Genomic DNA, 17,023 nt, shown 5'->3' on the forward strand with positions numbered 1-17,023 from the left:
TTGTGCCAGTGGTTGATACAGAATAGTAGATGCTTTGCTTTCTCTGGTTTCTTTCCTACTACCTAAGTAATGGTGTTCACCCACACACTATGTCTAGTTTGGCAGCCTTGAACAGAAGCTGGCTTTGGCAGAACGCATCCGAGGCCACGTCCTGTCACTGGCACTGCAGATGTATGGCTGCCGTGTTATCCAGAAAGCTCTTGAATTTATTCCCTCAGACCAGCAGGTAATTGTAAGTTTCCCCTTTAACTTTTCTCTTGGTGTTCGATGTTTCTCCATGGTACATGTAGTGAACCCTGTAAATTTGTCAGTCTTTAGTTTTCTTGTACGGTGGTTTTTTTTTTGTTTGTTTTTGTTTTTTTTGTTTTTGTTTTTTGTTTTTGGTGCTTGTGTCTGCCTTTCTGTGCATGGCAAGCATGAACTGTGCAGTTAAGTGTATAAATTTACAGTAGATCAAGTGTCTTACGTTAAAGCCATTGATTTCAAACACTTTTCTCATTGACCAGTCTAATAAGTACAATTTTACAGGTGGGTGTTTTGTTTGACAAGAATTACAGCAGGTTAAAATGCTAGACCTGACCACTCCTACAAATCAAGCTTAGATGATCTCGCCCGCCTGTAATATTCCTCCACTTCTTCCTCATTCATTCCACCACCTTGCACTGAGAGAGTGTCTGCCCAGTGCCTGGCCTGGTGCCCACTCTGTGCCAGGCACCAGCACGGGTGTGACGAAGATTGATCCCTGCCCACAGAGCACTGTGTGGGGAAGAGCCATGGAAAGTGCTGGTGAGCCGTGAGAGCATGTGCTCGAGGGAAGTCCAGGCTGAGGGGGAGTGAGGAGGAGAGACAGAGATCTGAGCTGTTAGGTGCTGTGTGTGAGGCTGACACCAACCGGACACCGAATGCACCTAAAGCCACCCATGGCTTCTGGAATAGTCACAGGGCCGGTCCAGCCAGCCTCCCACGCAGACCCCTGCTCCTGACCCGAACCCTCAGCGTTTGGGCTCTGGACTCCCTCTGCCCTTCTCAGGGGAGGTGTTGGGCACGGTCTGGCGATGATGAGCCACTTGCCCTCACTGAGAACAAAGTTCAGTAATGAGAATCTTTGTTATGGACTCAAGTTCTGAGCCAGACGAGGCCCCCACCGCCTCCAGTTCAAAACACAGCACCGCAGTGGTGTTGGCAATGGCCGTTGAAGGCTTCCAGCTGTGAGGCTTGCAGATGCGCGTGTCAAGACGCTGGGGAGGGCAGCGTGTTGCGAGACCGTGGGGTTCATCAGCCCTCAGCACTGGCAGTGCAGTGCCAGTGACACCACCACCATGTGAGGAGTCAGGAGCCCGGCCAGAGCCGCTGCTCTTCTTCCCTAATGTTCAGATCATTATCCGTTTTCATTTTCCATGGATGAAAACTTCACGGTTGAATTTTTTCCTCTTAGATTTTCTTGTTTCTTTTGAACATGGAAGTTTCTTCCTCTTTTTTTGACTGTAATGCTCACTTGCTCAGAAAAGCAGGAGGAATATTAGTTTCTCTCAGTCTTTGCCCTCTGTCTTAAATTGTTGATTTAGTCTCCATTTTTTCAGATTTTACTGTTTTCTCTTTTCTGATTAGATGGCTGTGCTATAGTAGTTTTTCGCTTCCTTTCTCTCTCCCCTGAGGTCTGCTTTTCTATCCTACATTTCTGTGTATTTTTTCCTGGTCTGGTTTCTTTGTCTGCCTTGTTCGGAGCCTGGTATGATTCTTCCTGTTATGGGTATTTTACTGTTTTCTAGATGGAAGTTTATTATTTTCAGTGAAATTAACTCCTCTCCAGTGGAGTTTTTAACCTCTTTGGGCTCCAGAACATATGCAAGGAAGCCACCTCCCCTTTATTTTGATTAAAAATGTTCCAGTCTTTCTCTTTATATATACTGCATTCTCCACTTAACATTCCCGTAATTATATTTCCAGAATAAATATTTTCCTGACATTTGATTAATTGCTTTAGGAAACTTTCCTGAGTTTGTTGCCTTCAGCTTATTTAGTCTCTGGTATTGTAATCCTGAATTTCTTTAATGGGATAATCTCTTAGTTGCTTTGTCATAGTCCACATTTCAGAGGTTTAAGACGTTCTTCTCATGAATGTCACCATTGTGGAGTGGCTTGTAGTTTCTTCCATAAATACATATTCAGTACCAAGGGGAGCGAATAGACAGGGATGGGATACAGCAAAGAGACTGGGCAGCAGGTGCCAGAGCCCAGCCATGGTGCGGATATTCCGCATCAAGGAAGGGATCCAGTGAAAATCTCAATGTCTCTTTTCCTATACCCTTGTCACCTCAACTCTTACCCTGCTTGCACACACTTGCACGGTCAGTCTCGCAGTCCCACAGCACCAGTGTCTGGTCTTTTCCTGTATTCCCTGAATAAATGCGCAAGCCTCATGCACTTGGCCAGCTCCGTGTCTGGTCTTCTGTATTCCCTGACAGTATTGTCCCTGCTGTCCTGGCTGTCACTGGCCTGGTGGAAAGATCACGCTGGAGTTCCAGACCTGGGTTAGAATCTGGGTCAGTGGCTATCTGCAATTTTGGCCACACTGGTTACTTACTCCCTCTCTCAGTCTCTGTCACCTCCCTTATATATGTATGTGGAGGGTATGTGCAGGATAATACATAGCTGACTGACAGGTGCTTTACTCACCCACATTATTTTGCCACACAGAGACCAGATCACTTGGGTTTGCATCTTGGCAGTATAGGTCTGTGATTTTAGCAAGTCAAAGAATTTGTGCCTTGGTTTTCTCATCTATAGTAGTTTCCAGGTCATAGGATTGTTACGAGGATTCACTGAGTCATAACACGTTAAGCACTTACAGATATGCCTAGCCTATAGTTAGCTGTAGATCGACTCTTCTCATTATTAATAACATGTACTTTACAGGGTTGTCATGTTAAGAACATGATAAATTATATGTGAAATTCTCTAGTACCATGTACATCATACAGATTCCTTTCTACAGATGTCTGCATTTTGAAAAAGTCTCTGAGGTTTTTTGCAAGTTAGAGAACTTTTTAAAAACCCAGGTTACTGTTACAGGAAGTTTGCTAATCCATGGAAACACTGCTGTCCTCATTTGGAGCTGCTGTGTTGTTGTCATGGTGCCACAACTGTGTGGTTCTACTTCATCGTCATAGATTCCCTGCCTAGTGCTTTGTGTTGGGTAAGGAGACTGTTCATTGTCTGGGTGTTCGGCTTGCTGTGATTCTGGTGGTGCTTTTCTTTCCTTGTCTTCTATTAGAACGAGATGGTTCGGGAGCTAGACGGCCACGTCCTGAAGTGTGTGAAAGACCAGAATGGTAATCACGTGGTTCAGAAATGCATCGAATGTGTGCAGCCCCAGTCTTTGCAGTTTATCATTGATGCATTTAAGGGGCAGGTAAGTGACTTAAGAAAGAAACAAAGGAAACAAGTGTTTGGGTGTTTCCACCGTGAGCAGAGAATAGGGTAGCATTTGCGGGGTGTCCCCACATGGCCACACCACCAGAGATAGCCTCTTGTTTGTCCTGTTGTATGTCATAAGAGCCTCTATGCTCTTAGCACCAGCTTTGAGGTAGAGCTGATATTTTCTTACATCATTTTTCCAGAATTGCCCCTTAATTGGCTATTATCATTAATTTCTCTTCCCTAAAACATCGTCTTCACACCCTCCTAAGCTACGTGGAACAAAGAGTAAAACACACACCTCCTTCTTGGGTCTGTGAAATTGTTTTTTGTTTTTGTTTTTAAAAGGGAAAACATGGTAAATACCAAGTAAATTTTCACGTGCAGTCATGTGTACCACTAAGCTGAGACTGAAAGGGGATTTTAGAGTTGTTTAGTCTTTGGGGTTTGCTCACTTATGGCAGTGGTAAGGAGATTGAAGGGGTTAACTGGGGAGTTGTTCGGGTTTTCTGAGTTGATGAAAAAAGAGTAGATCTGTTTACTTTAAAAATAAGATCTTAACATTTATCAAAATAGACAACAAGGAAAGTAAAAGGACTAAGCTGCCAAAAGGGAGAGAATATTTTTAAGATGAAATTGCTGAAGAATTAATAACAAATATATAATCAACTCCTGTAATCAAAGAGTACAGTACAGATTAGTGCAAAAATGACCACAAGCACTAACAGACAAAAAGAAACACAAATTTCCAGTAGACATAAGACAGAATGATTCCATTAGTAATCAGGAAGATGCAGAATAAGGGCACAGGTATGCTGGTCGGCCGCGGTGTCCTGGCAAGACTGTGGGATCTGATCACTGTTAGTGGGAATAGACATTAGCACAGCCATTTGGAAAATCATTTTGCATCATCTTCTAAAGTTCAGCACACGTATTTCCTGCGACCCGGCATTCCTAGCCTAGGTGGATACTAGGAGACATACTTCGACATATTGAAAGCAGCCTTATTCTGCTAAGAAAGACTGAATGATCTAGATTCTGTCAGCACAGGGTTAGATGAATATTAAAGTAACGAATCAGGTACTTGCCCAGCAGAAGCTCCACAGTAGAAGTAAATACTTGAAACATAATGTTGAGTGAAATAAGTTAATTCATTATAGACTGTGAGTTTTTAGCATTTAAAAAAAATTTCTTTAAAGATTTTATTTATTTGACAGAGAGAGACAGTGAGGGAGGGAACACAAGCAGAGGGTTTGGGGGGGGGGAAGCAGGTTTCCCGCTGAGCAGGGATCCCGATGCCGGGCTCAATCCCAAGACCCTGGGATCATGACCTGAGCCGAAGGCAGACGCTTAGTGACTGAGCCACCCAGGCGCCCCAGTTTTTAACATTTTTATAAAACGGAGCAGGACATACTTTATACTGTGGAAGTACACATTTGTACACATACAGCTATGCATTAAAAACGACATGAAAAGCACTTAATGCGCTGACACTTGGCCAGTATCTAGTAAGTGTGAGCTGTTGTTATTGTTCTTATTATTCCTATGATTATTCTCTTTTTTTTTTAAAGATTTATTTATTAATTTGAGATAGAGAGCAAATAAGCACACGGGGGGAGGGGCAGAGGGAGAGAATCATCAAGCAGATCCATGAGATCATGACCTGAGCCGAAACCAAGAGTCAGACGCTCAACCAGATGAGCCATCCAGGTGCCCCCTGTGATTATTCCTAATGACAGACTTGAGTGCAGGTTACTCCATGTCATTCTTGCTAGGAAGGCCAGAATTGAGAGTGGGTGGTCCATAGCTAAAGCCTGTGTTCTTATCTCCTCCAGACCCAAGAAAAGAGAAAGCTTTTCTTACTTATTGCTGGAAAACACCCTAATTAAATTTAGAAGATTGCAATGTGGTTAAGTGAAAGCATTTAGGATTTGATCCCAGCCCTTTCTTTTTGTTTGTAACCCTGTTCTTCAACACTGTGGACTCTTAACAAAGTGTGTTTTTTGTAATCTCGATTAATTCTCTGTCCGTTCTAGGCTTCTTGGAAAAGTCCTTTTCAGCTCTGAATTTATGTACATCTCTAAATTTCTAGGAGAGTTATGAAATGGGTTTACACACACACCTCATTATTTGTAGTGAGAACTCAAATGTGCCACATTTGTAATTTGGCCTTCTGAGTTAGACTGGAACATACTGTCCTGGCTTTGTCAGTTACTGTCTGTGCGGTGGCAGGCACACTGTAGAAACCTCTGGGAGCTGCAGAGCTCTCTTCCGGATGCTGGGAGTACTCATCGCTCACTTTCTCTCTCTCTTTGGGAAGATTAATGGAATAATGGGTATGAACGACGCCAAGGCATCGAAAGTGGCAACTGTCATTCTTGGCTTTGTTGTTTGTGTTGTCTGTCCTAGGTATTTGCTTTGTCCACGCACCCTTACGGCTGCCGAGTGATTCAGAGGATCCTGGAGCACTGTCTCCCTGAGCAGACACTCCCTGTCTTAGAGGAGCTTCACCAGCACACAGAGCAGCTTGTGCAGGTAGTGGAGTTGCCAGTAGAGTAACTGCAAACACCTGTGGGCTCGTGCAGGCCCAGACCTTGTGTGTTTTCTCAGCACAGGTATCCGTTCCAGAAGAGTTAATGTTAATGTGTTTAAATTGCCCATTGGCTTTGGGGCAGGTTCTCATTTATACCGTCCTGGTTTGTGCTTTTTGAATATGGTTGATGAAGAGAGCCCTGGCCTTGGAGTGGAGGGTGCTGCCTGCCAGCCTTCTGTCTGGACAGGCAGGCCATTTAACCTCTCTTGGTCTCAGCTTCATCATTTCAACTGAACTAAGTGGATTAGGTGGCTTCTTTTTAGCTTTGGTACTTTCTTTTGCTTTTGTCATTAAACATTTCTCCACCATCACAATAACCAAGAGAACACTTTCTAAGTGTAGTATTATACTGAAGCAGCACTTTTGTTGGAGTTTGTTGTTTGTTTTGGTGGGAGGTGTGAGGTTATAAATGTATTATATCCTCATTGTGGAAAAAAATTGGAAGTACAGAAAGTAAGAACAAAAGAAATCATCCATAATCCTGCCATCCAGAAGCAAACACATTTGGGCTTTGCACTTGTTTTCAAAAGTATAAATTTGTACATTTATTCTCTCCAATACTTTTAACCTTAGATGAGTGAATATATCTATTGTATGCTTGTGATGTTATTTAATTAGGTATTGTCTGTTTTGTTGGATATAAACATTGTTTCCCATTTTTCTTAGAGGTAAACTTCTGTTTGAGAGAAAAATAGATCTTTATTTTATTCCCAGCTATGCCTTCTTTTCTTTTCTTTCTTTTTTTTTTTTTTTTAAGATTTTATTTATTTGAGAGAGCATGAGAGGGGAGAAAGTTAGAGGGAGAAGCAGACTCCCCATGGAGCTTGGAGCCCGATGTGGGATTCGACCCTGGGATTCCAGGATCATGACCTGAGCCGAAAGCAGGCATCCAATCAACTTAGCCACCCAGGCACCCTAGTTTTGTTTTGTTTTTAAATGAGAGGAGGCCTACTCTTTTGGGCCTAGTAGCTAATGAAGGAAGAACTTAAAATAGGGCCTTTGGGCATAAATATATAGAGAAATAGTCCATCATCTGGTAATATGTTCCTCTTTTGTAATGATAAGGAAAAATTTGTCACTCCCTATTCATTTTTAAAGTTAAGCGTTCGTTATTATTCAGGTAAACCATCATGGTGCTGTAGGAAGGAAGGTAGGTAGGTGGTGATTAGATGTAAGGACTTAGGTAATTCACAGAACTCATTTTTACATAAATTTTTTTCTGTTGTTTCTCAAACAGGATCAATATGGAAATTACGTAATCCAGCATGTATTGGAGCATGGTCGTCCTGAGGATAAAAGTAAAATTGTAGCAGAAATCCGAGGCAATGTACTTGTATTGAGTCAGCACAAATTTGCAAGGTGTGTGCTTTGAATCACATGGACTCCATTTTCCAGAGAAGACGATAAAATAGTATTTCAAGGCTAGAGAGAAGGAATGAATTTTCATTCTCTTCTTTTTTTACATGTTTCTTTTTCTCCAGGTATACACAGCTTAAAAAGTCCAATGGTTCTATTATAAAGTATAAAATAAAGCAGGTCCTTTAGTGCCTCCTCACTCCACTGTGAAATCTGAGGATTATGTTTCTAAAGAACTTAAATCTTACACTGTGGTGAACTGGACATTTTATTAACTTATTTGTTCAGAATTGTGAAATGTTCTTTACTCAGTTTCCTCTCTGGTGCCAAAATTAAGAGGCAGCATATACCGTATCTACATATACAGTATTCTTAGAGTCTCTTTTCCAGTCTTCATACTGTGCCAGGTCAAGAATAAAATGGGCTAGTTATCCCCAGATTGTGAAAGATGTTTTAGGTGACTTATAATTAACAGTGGTTGGAGGAGAAATTGATGGCCCTTCCAAGGGATTAGTGGTATGGTCTAAGTGGAATGTGTGTATCCTACAGCACACAGTATAGTAGTTTGTATTTTGGGAATATTTTTCTTTGGTTTTTAGGATACATTGCCAAGCAGGTATGACTCTACAGCCTTGATGTTTTTAAATTGTTTGTCTCTAAGTTTTGAAATTTTATAACACTGCAGCATGGAAAGAGAAGAGAAGTAAAAACACTCTTTGATCCAGTGTCTCAGTATCCTGACCATTTCAGGGTCTCTGTGATCTTGTATTGCCTTTTTTTTTTTTAAACATTTGGCAGGACCAAGGAATTAGGGGCAGAATCTCTTAGAATTCTTCCTTGGGTCACTATCTTCTATTTACTTATTTTTTTTATTGTATTTAATATCTCATTCTTAGGTATAAGTATTAAGTAATATTATAATAGACTTATGTGTGGTCTGGTAATGACTGAGTAGCTGCTTTGGGCCTAATCCTCCCACAGATAACGACTATAAATTGTGGACAAAATGCCAAAAACCTTCCTGAAGGCATTAAGCCGTTTAAGAGAGTGGCCAAGAACAGGTAGATACCAGAAGGGTTTGGGGGAGGGGAGGGGAGGCTTATTGATACTTGGAAGGACGTAATTGCACTGGGGAAATCTCCCTGTTCCTCCCCACCTTCCCCTTTTGATTTTTCTTTTTGTATTACATTGTATCGAGATAGAATTGGCAGATAAGTTTGTCAATTATGTAATTATGTTATTATTATGTAAGTTTGACGTGTATGATGTGTTGGTTTGATACATTCATCTACTGCAGTATGATTACTGCAGTAGCATTAGCTAACACCTTTATCATGTCATATAATCATTATTTTTTTGTGTGTTGAGAACACCATTAAGATCTAGTCTCTTAACGATGTTTTGTGATACAGTATTGTTGACTATAATCAGGAAATTTCCCAGTTTTAATTGGTTTTTAGCCTGTAGGCAGTTCCCATTCTGCTCTGGGCTTCTAAAGTTGGATTAAAAAAATCTCCAGTGTCCCCAGAAGGCAGAGTTAGGGGCAGCCATGGCAATGAGAGTGACAGAGTGACAGGGCAGAAATTCCAGAAAGTAAGAGAACCAGGGAGGGGAAGGCCCACATTTAAACTTCCCAAATATCTGCTTGACTCCTGACCCACATTTGCGTGACACAAAGTTGAGGCAGGCTGGCGAAGGCTTAAAGAACTGAACTGAGATTCCTCTTGCGTGGGAGAAGCTTGCTGTTCCAGTTCAGCCAACTTACTGCACTAAATAAAGGAATGGGGAGAGTAATATCCTTGGGGGAACGTAACAGAACTCAGTTTCTCCTGCATATCATTCATTGTCTAGAAGGCAGAAAAATGTGATAAGACATATAGTCAAGAAAAAAAGAAGAAACAGAAAAAGAAAGAAAAATCTCCCAACTAGTTCCAGACCACCCTGATGTTGGAATTAGTAGAGAATGATTTTAAAGCACCTATTTTAATTATAGTGAAAGATGTAAAGGAAGATACAATCGTAATGAATGAAAAGATGTTAGTAGAGAATTAGAAGTTTTGGTATAAAAAGAACAAAATGGAAATTCTGGAATAGAAAAATAAGTCCTCTGAGATAGAATTCACCCTGTGGCCTTAACAACAACAGATTAGAGATAACACAAGAAAGAGCTGATATACTTGAGATAAGTAGAAATAAAATAGATTAGTGACTTTCTTACAGTTTTGATGGTGACCCAAAATAAAAAGTGAAAGTTTCATAGACTTTGCACGCACAGGCACATGCATACATGTACAACTGAAACTGTGTTGTCCATGATTAATTCTAATACCTACTGTTCTGTTTCTTTTTTTTTTTTTTTTGAAAGAAAAAGCTGGTCAAAAATCACTAAGTTGATCTCACCACCCACAAATGGGCTGGGAACTGTAATTTCAGAATGCCTAGAATAAACTTTAAAGATGCAACACTTGATCATGTATTAAGGTGGATGTCTTTGGCCAAGTGGGATCCTATGGTGGTAGCTGAGTTACCTGCTTGCTTTCTTGGAAGACAGGTCAGTGTTGAGGATTGAGTCCTGTACCCAGAAGAATGAGTGTCCTGTCCCCAGTCCAGTTTAGTAGGAAGTCCTGTTCTAATCCCGACCAATTTGTAGGGGAAGCAGGCCTGGACTGGATGAAGGTATGGTCCAGCTAAGCAGTCCTGAAAACTGCTGAATTCTTTGCCTGAGCCTTTGGAGGTCATGACAGGCTTTGTGCTCTCTGAACGGGATCAGTAATATCTTAAGTCCCTTTTCTGCTGAGGGAGGAGCTGATGGCTATTAGGAGATAACTTCCAAAGTGCCACACTTTGAGCTCACACTAGAGCAGTACTGTAGTACTACTGTAGTACTGTACTGTAGTAGCCGTAGTGCTGTAGAAGGAAGGTGGGCAAAGAAGTTTCTCTATGATGCTGTTTCAAAGGAGGGGAGGCTGTTGGCTTAATTAGACTTGATCAGTTCACCAGACTTGACACTGTGTATTGCTTGCTCGCTCACTCGCTTTTTTTTTTTTTTTTAAAGATTTTATGTATTTGACAGAGAAGGACAACGAGAGAACACAAGCAGGGGGAAGTGGGAGCGGGAGAAGCAGACTTCCCCCTGAACAGGGAGCCTGATGTAGGGCTCGATCCCAGGACCCTGGGATCATGACCTGAGCTGGAGGCAGAGGCTTAATGACTGAGCCACCCAGGCGCCCCAGACACTGTGTATCTTAAGAAAGGTTGAAGAAGTGATCAATAGGATGGTAGTTCTTAACATTTTAGCTTGAGAATTTTTTTTCTTTCTGATCTATTTATTTGAGAGACAGAGAGAAAGCTTGCACATAACAGGGACGGGGAGAAGCAGAGGGAGAGGGAGAATCCCAAGCTGACTCCACGTGCCCAGGGCAGGGCCCAATCCCACAACCCTGAGATCACAACCTGATCTGAAACCGAGAGCCGAATGCTCAACCAACTGAGCCACCCAGGCACCCGGAGAATTTTGTTTTCCAAATAAAAGCTCAGTGTGCACAATGAGCTAACACTGAGAGCTCCGTGGAACAGCATTCTCTTACGGTGTAAGAACTTACAGATTAGGGACTTAACTCTGGTGATAGTTACTGGACTATTCAGATATCCAGAGGGCTGGGCTCTGGAAGGAGTAAGACAGAGTCCCTGCCCTAAGGTACTCACGAAGTAGGCATATGTGTCCTTTTTCAGTCCCCGAGGGCAAAATTAAGTTGAATGGGTGAAATTTTAGGGGAGAGGATGTTTTGCTTCAGTATGTAAAGAAGAATGTTTCATAGAGCCATTCGCCCATACGGTAGGTTGCCCTAGAAAGTAATTACTTCCAGATTATGAGATTATGCTAAACGGCCATATTTAAGGACTGTCACAGAGGAAAGAGCTTCCTGCATTAGCTAGGTCTGGGCTCTTAAGTTCTTTTTCTCTGTGAGAGTTCTGTGACCCAGAGCAGCTCTTCCCCCAGTCATGAACTCTCTGAAAGCCTTCAACTTTCAACTGCACACCAACCCACCAGATGTCCTCTCTGCCGGGTATTAACTCCAGTGATACAAATAATACGTATTGTTCTTTGATATCACACAACTTCCTTGTACCCACAGAGCCACAGATGCATAGTAGGATTGGTTTTTAATCACTCCGAGATGGTAAATACCCATTAGCACAGGTGTGTGTAATTTAATCGCCCCTTCGCCCCCCCCCCCCACCCCCACCCCGCATTTAGTATAGCCAATTCCTGTTTTCCTTTCCCAAGAGGACAGAACTGTGACGGGTTCGGAGATGCTGGCAGACCTGTAGGGTGGCTCTTGTTCTTAGGCTCTGAAGACACAGCAGGAGGCTGTTGAATGAGCGCTGTGGTTCCTGCTCACACCTTCCTTGACTAAGTGTGCAGGGCCTCCTCTCCGGGTGTCCCTCTCTGTGGTTGGCACTAGAGATAGCAACATAAGAGAGGCTTGTTCCTGACCTCTCTACACTCAGAAAGGAGAGGATTTGTGGATTTTGGTTGTGTGTTGAAATTATAATCCTTAACAAGTGCAATTTACTAAGCAGACGTGAGCCTCGTATGTGAGTTGCTTCACTTACCTGGGCTGTTCCCTCAGCTGTGAGAAGGTTGGGCCTGCTAGTCCCCTGAGACCTGGTCTCAGCCACCGTTCACACTGACAGCCACAAATGGCAGAGGGAGAGACTCATAGAACCAGATCTTCCAAAAATGTCAGGCTCTCTTGTGGTGCTGACTGAGAGTCAGGACAGAGGCCAGACAAACACAGCCCAACAAGGTCTTTGTTCTAAGAGTTGTCCCTGGATTTGTCTCCTTACAGCAATGTTGTGGAGAAGTGTGTCACTCATGCCTCCCGTACGGAGCGTGCTGTGCTTATCGATGAGGTATGCACCATGAATGACGGTCCCCACAGTGCCTTATACACCATGATGAAGGACCAGTATGCCAACTACGTGGTCCAGAAGATGATCGATGTGGCGGAGCCAGCCCAGAGGAAGATCGTCATGCATAAGGTAGGCCAGAGTGGGCAGATCTCACTCAAAGTCTATAAGGCCTGAGGTTCTTGACATTTCTGAAATGCAAATGAAAGTAGACAGCTTGCTGCTTTTTGTGGAGTTTGTCACTGGACTAGGTCTCATGCTGTGCTCCTGTTTCCTTTTATCTAGAGTGGCCATTCTCTTCATGTTTCAGTAGCTCACTAGTGTGAAAGAATCCGAAACTCCCATCCTTGTGAGGGATTTCCGTCTGTGGTCCTCAGGGCATGGTTTTCTGCTCCTAGGAGACCAGCTTCTCAGTCCAGCAAATAAGCCTGCATGCCTTCCTTTTCTCTCATTCATTCCACCACCTTGCACTGAGAGGGTGTCTGCCCAGTGCCTGGCCTGGTGCCCACTCTCTGCCAGGCACCAGCACGGATGTGACGAAGATTGGTCCCTGCCCACAGAGCACTGTGTGGGGAAGAGCCGTGGAAAGCACTGGTGAGCCCGTGAGAGCACGTGCTCGAGGCTTCTCGGGAGGCTCTGCAGGAGGGGAAGTCCAGGCTGAGGGGGAGTGAGGAGGAGAGACAGAGATCTGAGCTGTTAGGTGCTGTGTGTGAGGCTGACACCAACCGGACACCGAATGCACCTGAAGCCACCCATGGCTTCTGGAACAGTCACAGGGCCGGTCCAGCCAGCCTCCCATGCAGCCCCCTGGGCTCGGGAAGCAAAACACACACACGGGCAGGCACCCTGCTGCTGTGTTTGTGCCAGGCAGCGCCACGAGCCCCAGCTGCTCCCGACCCGAACCCTCAGCGTTTGGGCTCTGGACTCCCTCTGCCCTTCTCAGGGAGGTGTTGGGCACGGTCTGGCGATGATGAGCCACTTGCCCTCACTGAGAACAAAGTTCAGTAATGAGAATCTTTGTTATGGACTCAAGTTCTGAGCCAGACGAGGCCCCCACCGCCTCCAGTTCAAAACACAGCACCGCAGTGGTGTTGGCAATGGCCGCTGAAGGCTGGGGGAGTCCAGAGTCCTTCCAGCTGTGAGGCTCGCAGATGCGCGTGTCAAGACGCTGGGGAAGGCAGAGGCCATACTTCAGTCCTATAGAAGTTTTAAGCCTGCCCGTGCATTCAGTCCTGCCTTTGACAAGTGCTCATGTGCGAACTCAGAGCAAGCCCTCCCTTCAGCAGGGCTCCGGCGTCCGTGAGTACGACAGTACCCCACATGGAGAGCTGCAGTCGTGCTGGGGAGGTGTGGGGCAGGGCCGTGTGGGCGTGTCAGGCTCTCTTCTAATGTGGGAGAAGGCTCCCCAGAGAGTGACATTTGAATAAAGCCCTGAACCCTTCCAGGCAGAGGGAACATGGAACATGAAGGCTTAGGAGCAGGAAACAAGACCATGTATCTGGAGAGGTCAGACCTGTTCTCTGGGCAGGCGTGGGCCTGTGACGCCAGGTCACATTTGCGCTTCATGTGATTGTCCTGGCTGATGACTGACCTAGAGAAGGGCAGGCAGCAGGAGAGGAGGCAGCGAGGAAGCTGGATGGGTGGCTTTAAAGCCAAGAGGTGGTCAGTGGCTCTGGGACTGAAGACAAGTGGACAGAACAGGGCTTAGCAGTCAGCTGATGGAGGGAGTTGAAAGAGGAAGAAGAGTCCCACAGGTCCCAAAACCTGAGCTTTCCAGCTTTCACTGCCTGGCAGTGTCCTTTCCAGCAAGAGGAGACAGGGGGTGGGTTGATTTCCTTCCATCTCCCACCAAATCAAGTAAAAAGTGGAGTTGAACAGTGGTGCACATGCGTGAGCATGAGGGTCATTAGCATCTTGTCTGGGAAAGGAGAAGGATCAGAGTTCAGTGGCTGGGTCTAGCAGTCACCAGGCCCGGGGACAGATAGGTGAAAGAATTGAATGTAAATGTCATTTGTGTTTCTAAAAGGAGGGCCACCAAAAAGCCAGGGGGTCCTGAACTTTACGTTCTGATGCCAGAGACACCAGCGATGTCTGTCGTCCTCACTACCCCTGAAATAGCAGCATAGCATTATCACACATTCTTTTTACAGAGCTGTGAGGCGAGTGCTGTGGGCCACACAGCTCGGAATTGGACCCAGGGCTGTTAACAGTTCCCCATGCGGGCTTGTAGGTGAGAACGTGGTAGCCACTGTGGGCCTGTGTCCTGTGGCGCAGCAGTGGTTTCTAGAGCTACTTGGGACTTCCTTGCTTTGAGGACCTGGCCAACTAGACAGAAATCGTGGCCTGCGTGGAGCTCTCAGCGTGGCGAGCGTCCATGTGCCCTGGTGTAGGTGGCCAGTGTGTTTGAGTGTGTAAGTGTGCGTACGGGTGGGGAGCAGGCTGGTACGCACTGTCCTCCGCTGTTGGTGGAACCGTGGGGCGGTGCACTCCACGCCCCAGCCTGGGCCTGGAGAAAACCGTGTGAGCATCCCGGCAGAGAAAGGGGGGCTCCAGCAAGGAGGTCCCTCTTGTGTCTAGGGTGCTCTGTGGGGATCCACCCAGGGGCTGGAGAACAGAAGAACGTGAGCTGAACCCTGGGTATGAGAGGGAGAGGGGGCCAGACCGGCGCGGAGGGGACAGAAGAGTCACTGCTGTGGGACCCAGGGCCTGCGCCCGGGTAGCTGGCTAGTGTTGGACACACCACTTAGCTGTGCCTCTGGGGTGCATCTGTAGAATGGGGATGAGCACACCTGCCATATAGGGCTTCAGTGAATACTACCGGGCCCACACTAGTCATTTTATTTATTTATTTAAAAAAATTTTTTTTCTTTTAAAGATTTTATTTATTTTTATTTGAGAGAAAGCGAGAGCATGAGATGGGAGAAGTCAGAGGAAGAAGCAGACTCCCTGTGGAGCTGGGAGCCTGATGCGGGACTCGATCCCAAAGGCAGCTGCTTAACCAGCTGAGCCACCCAGGCGGCCCACATTAGCCATTTTATTGTTGTCAGTCATTCTCCAGGATCCTCTGTGAACCGGAGGACGGGGTCCTGTGGTGCCCAGAAAGAACAAACCCCCACCTGCACCGCTCCACTGCTGAGGGGAGCCAAGGTGCCTCGAGGGGACCAGCGGGGCTGAAAGCACGCCCCAGAGGCTGCCGTACAGTGACGGTGTGGGCGTCTGTGAGGACGCATGTGCTCCACGGACCGACGTGGAAGTGGTCTGTGGCCGGCTGCCTCCAGAGCCCTGGTGTCCGCGCGCAGAGTAGGGGCTCCTCCCTCACACTCACCTCGTTCCCTGTGGCTGTTGAGTGGCGGGGCTTTGACCAAATTGGGGGGGGGGAAATGTCGCCTGGCGGGCTCACAGGCTTGTGTGCATGCTTCGGTGCCTGGCAGCTCGCGGCCGGCTTGCGGGCCAGAGTAACACTGTGCTTTTTCCCCAGATCCGGCCCCACATCGCCACTCTGCGCAAGTACACCTACGGCAAGCACATCCTGGCCAAGCTGGAGAAGTACTACATGAAGAATGGCGTTGACTTAGGGCCCATCTGCGGCCCCCCTAATGGTATTATCTGAGGCAGTCGCCCTGTCCCTCATTCCCACTGACCTCACTGGCCCACTGGCGAATCCAACCAGCAACCAGAAGTGTTCGCGCAGAGAAGCTGAAATGGGTAAATGGTTGCTCCAGGATTACCTGCTCCTCCAAAAAATGGAATCAAATCCACAAGTGGAAAAGCCTTTGTAAATTTGTTTAATTTTATTACGCATAACATGTACTAATTATTTTTTTTAATTGACTAATTGCCCTGTTGTTTTACTGGTGTATAGGGTACTTGTACATAGGTGACCAATGTACATGGGAGGCCACACATTTTGTTCATGTTGTATCTATATTACGCGTGTGAAAACTTTCAGGGTGGTTGGTTTAACAAAAAAAGTTAAAAAAAAAAAGAAAAAAAGGTTTTTAACCCATTTTGCCTTGCTGGCAAGTTTTGCAAATAGCTCTTCCCCACCTCCTCATTTTAGTAAAAAACAAAAACAAACAAAAAAACCTGAGAAATTTGAATTTTGTTAAATGACCCCAAACTGGCATTTAACACTGTTTATAAAGCATATATATATATACATATATATATATATATAATGAAAATTGTTTTAGAGTTGCTAAAGCTTCAGTTTATGACATTAAGTTTATGAAGCTTCGAAAATTCGCCTTTTTTGGAGACTATTATGCTGAAGGAGATGTATAGTCTGTTTTGTGAGGAGGAGATGTGAGCTCCTAGGATGTCTTTCAAGGCCGGGCGGGTGTATTTGTTTACTGCCTACTGGATTTTTTTCTGTTAACATTGAAAGGCAAAATCTGATTATTTAGCATGAGAAAAAAAAAATCCAACTCTGCTTTTGGTCTTGCTTCTATAAATATATAGTGTATACTTGGTGTAGACTTTGCATATATACAAATTTGTAGTATTTTCTTGTTTTGATGTCTAATCTGTATCTATAATGTACCCTAGTAGTCGAACATACTTTGGATTGTACAATTGTACATTTGTATACCTGTAATGTAAATGTGGAGAAGTTTGAATCAACATAAACACGTTTTTTGGTAAGAAAAGAGAATTAGCCAGCCCTGTGCATTCAGTGTATATTCACACCTTTTATGGTCGTAGCATATAGTGTTGTATATTGTAAATTGTAATTTCAACCAG

The 17,023-nt window shown here is 44.9% G+C and overlaps 1 protein-coding gene across 14 annotated transcripts in view; it reads left to right on the forward strand.

The window, feature by feature from the left end:
- The window catches only part of PUM1 (pumilio RNA binding family member 1), a 138,127-nt gene extending 121,786 nt beyond the window's left edge, over positions 1-16,341 (forward strand). For 7 of the 14 annotated variants that reach the window (XM_080803124.1, XM_080803120.1, XM_080803129.1 and 4 more), the window contains 6 exons: positions 98-232; positions 3,275-3,412; positions 5,827-5,952; positions 7,248-7,369; positions 12,220-12,412; positions 15,759-16,341. In XM_080803124.1, coding sequence (XP_080659250.1) covers positions 98-232; positions 3,275-3,412; positions 5,827-5,952; positions 7,248-7,369; positions 12,220-12,412; positions 15,759-15,890 — 846 coding nt within the window. In that variant the 3' untranslated portion in view covers positions 15,891-16,341. The remainder of the gene's footprint in view (positions 1-97; positions 233-3,274; positions 3,413-5,826; positions 5,953-7,247; positions 7,370-12,219; positions 12,413-15,758) is intronic. The other 7 variants (XM_080803127.1, XM_080803132.1, XM_080803130.1 and 4 more) reach the window with 1 other exon arrangement.
- Positions 16,342-17,023: the final 682 nt, after the last annotated feature.

Source organism: Martes martes, assembly GCF_963455335.1.
Source record: "Martes martes genome assembly, chromosome: 4".
NCBI lineage: Eukaryota > Metazoa > Chordata > Mammalia > Carnivora > Mustelidae > Martes > Martes martes.